The sequence below is a fragment of the Triticum urartu genome, chromosome 5, assembly GCF_003073215.2.
Source record: "Triticum urartu cultivar G1812 chromosome 5, Tu2.1, whole genome shotgun sequence".
NCBI lineage: Eukaryota > Viridiplantae > Streptophyta > Magnoliopsida > Poales > Poaceae > Triticum > Triticum urartu.
In genome coordinates, this window is record NC_053026.1 from 566703679 (window position 1) to 566709359 (window position 5681).

The window sequence follows — 5681 nt, forward strand, 5'->3', positions numbered from 1 at the left end:
CTCAACAAGTGGATAGAGGCTTTCACCAAGTATCTGGATGGAAGAGATTATTTACAATATCAAAAAACTGACAGTACAAATGGACACAGAACAGCATGGGCATATTATATCCAAACAATCATACTAGCATGGAGTAACGGATAGATTTAAACAACAGATACAGTTAGAAGATGATTCATTCAGACATACCGTTCTTTGTTGCTCTGGAGTAGCATTTGCAAGGGCAGATGTGAGTGTTCCAATTGGAGGAGCAGGTGACACGCCAGCATCTCGCACAGGGAAGCTTCCCATATCATATGGCTGAACCATACCTCCAACACCAACCCCAGGCATCTGTTGAACCTCAGGCATGTGACGAGGTCCAGGTGGGTACCGGTAGACACGTCCCCTTGGAACCATCTGTTAAAACAACAGTGATAAGATATGCGATAAGCCACTGTAATTTCACTACTCTATGGCAAAAATCACTTAGCCACACAATGCCAGCACAACAAGGAATTCAACAATAAGAACAGTGGCACATTATACTTATTAGCAAAGAAGTGAAACACTGGCACATTATACTTCTTAGCAAAGAGGAAAAGGCCGATTTACTTTTGCCATCAAAAATATCACCCTAACAACAGCCTCCAATAATTGATAGCAAGAAATGTAAAGACACGAGAATGCATTGTAGCAAACCTGTTGCTGAAATGGCTGAGGAGTTTGCTGTCCCTGAGCAGACCCAGGACCATTGCGCCTGATACCTGGGCGCAGACCCTGCTGACCTGGTTGGACAACTGGCACAAAGTAATTTGGCATATGGGCACCACCCCCAGGCCTCATTCCTGGAACAAGCTGTTGCTGGAAACCGTACCCAGGCTACAAAAAAGTAAAGGTAGGAATATTGTAAGTATAAAGCTGTTACATTTCCAATTTCCATTTAAGTTCACCTAGGCAAATAATAAAAATTAAAATGCCAGCAGGAAGCATGCAGTATATATTAACATAATTCACAAAAATGACTACAATTTCAAGCAAAATGCCAAAACGAACGAGGCATGACAACAAAAGTGTTCACTGTGAGCATGCCGTAACTACGGAATAAATAATCCAATGGTGTTGACAAGTGAACAACCCATATTTACTTACACACCGCATAGCTACATTTACTTTAACTCAAGAGTATGTTCCCAACCAAACACACAAACATCAAAAACAAATTGGATATTGAACACTGATGTTGATTCACCCCTATAAATTTGGTAGACCATTACGCTAGAAGAACATTTCCACTGACCCCTTGCAATGCCCCCTATGAAATAGGGTGCAAACTAAAACTTAAGACAGCACAAGCTACTTGTACCTTAACTTGAAAAAAATGGGAAAATGTTGCTTCTCCAGTTTTACATCAGGAAAACCTGAATGTAACACAAAGTTTGAAATGAAACTAACACAGCTTACAACAAGTACCTGAGGGGGTATCATAGCAGGTGGAGCTTGCCCATAGAAGAGTTGCTGCCCAAGAGTAGGCATAGGAGGGTACATTGGGAGTCGAGGAGTCATAGAAGGGGTCATTGGTACAGGGCGCATCTGAGAGAATTGAGCCTGAATAATATGGAATTTGTTACCATCAGCATATTTACAATCGAGAAATAAATCAACAGTAATAACTTGCTCTTTCAAGAAAATACAGAAGCAGTGTTCAATCAAGTTAAATAAGAAAAAATGTCAAGAGCATAATTTAAATTTACGGTGCAGACTATGAAAGTCCCATTTTTCATGCACATCCTCAAGTATTGAGCCTCAAATGTGAAAATAACATGAAACTTAAAAAGTGAATGAAGGTGGTTCAAGTTGAACATCTTATCTAGATATACAGATGACCTGTCTTCTCTATCATAGCATCCAAAATCCAATTTATTCCATGTGATAAAAAGCAGCAATAACCATGGCATCAGTGTACTGTTATTTGTCTATATACAGTGGTCACTATCAATAAGTACTATTTTGACATTACTATGAAAGAAACTCTAGGTTATTCGAGAACTGTACCTGTAACATTGCTTTTCTATCTTCTTTACGCTGTGCAAATGCAACATATAATGGCTTTCCAGATATCATTTTGCCATTCATTTCAGTGAGCTGCGTAAACAAAGAACAAGTCAAGCCATTTTGTGAATCAGAACAACTGATACAGCAATATTTGGGAAACAAACTTACAGCCTGAGATGCTTCCTCGCGGGTAGAAAATGAAACAAAGCCAGAGCCCTTGCTAACACCATTTTGATCACGCATTATCTATTAAAAAATTGGTCAGCAATGATCATACATCATTTAGACAACGAGAAGAAGTATGATCGCAAAACATGAAATTACCTTGCAAGAGGTAATTTTGCCAAAGTTAGAGAACAGCTCACGTAGCTGATCATCTGTAATGCCATCATCCAAATTCTTCAAGTACAAGTTCTGTCCTTGATATTTATCAGCTGCATCTTTCATGCTTTGCTCAAACCTTCTCTTCAAGTCCATCTCCCTTTCAGACTTCTTCTGAGCTCTACCAACATACCACTCTTTGTCATTGATTTTCTTTCCATTAAGTTCCTCAACAGCACGAGCAGCAGCATCTGGGCTCTCAAAATTGACAAAGCCGAAGCACCTTGATTTACCATCCATGCCAATCATTACAACAGCACTTGTAATAGTTCCATACTCACTGAATACTTTGACTAGATCATCTTTTGTAGTAGACTCAGATAAATTCTTCACAAAGACATTGTTAAATTTTGCCTTGTCAAAAGAATTATCTCTCTCTTGCTTGCGGAGAAAAGGTCCAACATAGACAGGCTTATCGTTGATAAGCATGCCATTTAGGCTTTTCATTGCAGACTGTGCAGACTCTTCTTTCTCATACTGAACAAATCCAAAGCCTTTGGATTGGCCAATATCATCCATGGCAACCTTACATGATAGAATTGCACCAAATGCAGAGAAGGTGTCATGAAGAGTTTTGTTGTCAATTGTCTTGTCAAGGTTCTGGAAAAAGTTCAAAATGCTCACATCAGAGATAAGTCCAGAGAAAAACTGATTATGTTAGAGTGGCTATGCAAATTAAAAGATGAGACAGCACCTTGATAAAGATATTTGCAGATCCGCTTCTGCGGCTGCTTGGGTCACGGTTCGAGTACATAACTCGAATGGGCTTGTTGTTCAGTGGAGCAAAGTTCAGCGCTTCCATTGCTCTTGCAGCTGTCGAATGGAACTAATTAGTCAAGCAGCATGATATACTCCAGATGTTAACTACAATAATACTAGCACAGTAACAAAGCAGCAATTGAATAACAACAATGCTGACAGATGATGTAGTTTGATGAGGCTTAAAGCATTGTTTTTTATCAAAAACATGTATTTCCATATTTAATTGCCAGTTATCTACAGCATGCACCATATGCAGTACCTAACATATTGTTACACCCCATAACATCATCGTGGATACAGAAAAATGTGCACACAGAATTTACCGTGCTAGTGAATGAATGCCGCTCAGTGTCTCTACTCTATCTATGTAACAGCTAGTCCAAATAATAATTTAGTAGCAGCTAAAGGCCAGCTAATACCACAACTCCTAATCAATTAGGGAGACGCATCAATCCTTGCCATATAGGCAGCACAGAGATGACCCCAAAACCTACATACCTAAAATACAGCAAAGGAACAACCTGGCAATTAAATTATAAATGAGACCCAATTATCAACAAAAGTAATGGCTTTGCATCATTCTCTTGCATTCGTCCTGTAACACGATACATTCAAGGGGCGCTGACATCCCTCCCATCACCAAGAACACAACAAATCCAAGTTACATTGCAAGAAACAGATTTGCATCAATCAATTGTAAAGAAATAATTTTCCCTGGCATAATCGCTTCAATTACCTACTCAATTGCGGACAAAACCAATCCATATCCGACCAATTCAACCACAGATGTTTGATAGACGAGATTGGATCTATCTATTTGACCCCAAAAACCTCCGGCCGTCCGACCACACCGCAATTCAACAACATCGAAACAAATCGCGCAGAGATGGATACGAGAGGGGGGGAGGGGATCGCCGTACCATCCATGGGGCTGCTGTAGTTGACGTAGGCGTAGCCGAGGGAGCGGCGCGAGGTGACGTCCCTGCAGACGCGGACGGAGAGGACCTGGCCGGCCTGGCTGAAGAGCTCGTAGAGCTGCGAGTCGGTGACGTTGGCCTCGAGGTCGCCGACGTAGAGCGACGTGGTCGGGAGCGGCTGCGTGACCCCTCCGGCCGCCGCGGCCACGGGCGCGGGGACCACGGCCGCCGCCGGCACCGCCGGAGCCGCGCCGCCGCCGTTCGCCACCGCCACCTGCGCTGCCATCGCGATTCCTCCTCCTTTTTTTTCGATTTTCCCCCCCGGCGAATCGGCGCTAAACCCTATCTCCTCGATCGGTATATAGCGGGGAGGAGGAGCAGATCCCGCCGGGCCTCGGGGGATTTTTTTGGTTTTGCGAATTTTTTTGGGGTAGTTTTTGGTTGCGGGATACAAAGAGAGAGGAGGGGCCGTAGGCGGAGAACACGCGGGGGCACGCACGACTCTCTCAACCGGGGGGGCGACGCCGACGCGGGGGAAGGTGGTTATATGGGCGCTGCGGCGCGTGCTCCTTCTTAGGGTTTGTTCGGGGCGGGCTGGCGTGGGCGCGGCGTTGGTGCGCCAGCGGGGGCGGGGTGCTCCTGGACTGGGTCTACTGCGCGGGTCGACGTGGGGGGGCTCTGGACAGTTGTCCGCGTACGGACGGATTCGCCAGCCGTCTGGGTTGTTGTGCTGGGGTGGGCTGGATGGGACTGAGGGGGCTGGCTCGCGGGCCTTGGGTGGAGCCCGCCCGGTGCGCCGCGTTTGATGGGGTCTCGACCGGCCTTCACCGCTCGACTTGGGTTGGGCTGACCGGATCGTCAGCCGGGTTCGTGTCCCCCTTACGTGACGGCACAGGAACCGCTCAAAATAAAAACGTGACGGTACAGGTTTTATCACGTGGATTGGGACCTTCCCCTACAAAAACGTGGATTGCAACCCTCATCATCAATCAAAATAAAAAAACAATTACATGGGTCGGAGGAAAATTAGCTGTGGTCTAATTGTGATGTCAAAGAATAACTGTGGTTTAGTTGTGAATTGTAGCTATTTAATTCAATCAATCTCAGTTGCAAACTCAGCAACCATGGCATCTCAGCCGATGTTTGCTGTAATGTAACGATGCCCAACGCATTGCCACTGATTTTTTTTTTATAATTGTATCAGTGGGTGCTAGAAAATTAACTACTTCCTCCAACGGGATTAAAACTAATACAAAAACAATTAGGGCGGTACTCTGCGCCGGTGCACCGGCCGAAAGTTTCGACCGATTTGGCCAGATTCGTTCGATCTACATGTTCTGCCGTTAGATCTCTCCCACATCCTCTCCCGCACCCATCGTCAACCTCCCGCACAAGGGAAAAGAAGAGGAAGGAGAGCGCCGCCCCCGCACCCGACAGCGAGCCGCGCACCGAACTTCCCGTGTTGCGCTTGCAACCTCTCGTCGTCGCCGTTCCCATCCCTCATCGTCGTCCGTCGTGTTCTTTGCAGCTTCCCGCCATGGCGGGTCGCCGCTCCGACATCACGCCTATATAGCACCGGCCGACAGC

The 5681-nt window shown here is 45.3% G+C and overlaps 1 protein-coding gene across 1 annotated transcript in view; it reads right to left on the reverse strand.

The window, feature by feature from the left end:
• Nucleotides 1-4624, reverse strand: part of LOC125507395 (polyadenylate-binding protein 8-like) — an 8069-nt gene extending 3445 nt beyond the window's left edge. Inside the window, exons 1-9 of the mRNA XM_048671976.1 lie at nucleotides 4098-4624; nucleotides 3110-3228; nucleotides 2359-3015; nucleotides 2203-2280; nucleotides 2035-2124; nucleotides 1453-1587; nucleotides 682-861; nucleotides 190-399; nucleotides 7-33 (exon numbers count right to left, since the gene is read on the reverse strand). Of these exons, the coding sequence (XP_048527933.1) occupies nucleotides 7-33; nucleotides 190-399; nucleotides 682-861; nucleotides 1453-1587; nucleotides 2035-2124; nucleotides 2203-2280; nucleotides 2359-3015; nucleotides 3110-3228; nucleotides 4098-4380 (1779 nt within the window). The 5' untranslated portion in view covers nucleotides 4381-4624. The remainder of the gene's footprint in view (nucleotides 1-6; nucleotides 34-189; nucleotides 400-681; nucleotides 862-1452; nucleotides 1588-2034; nucleotides 2125-2202; nucleotides 2281-2358; nucleotides 3016-3109; nucleotides 3229-4097) is intronic.
• Nucleotides 4625-5681: the final 1057 nt, after the last annotated feature.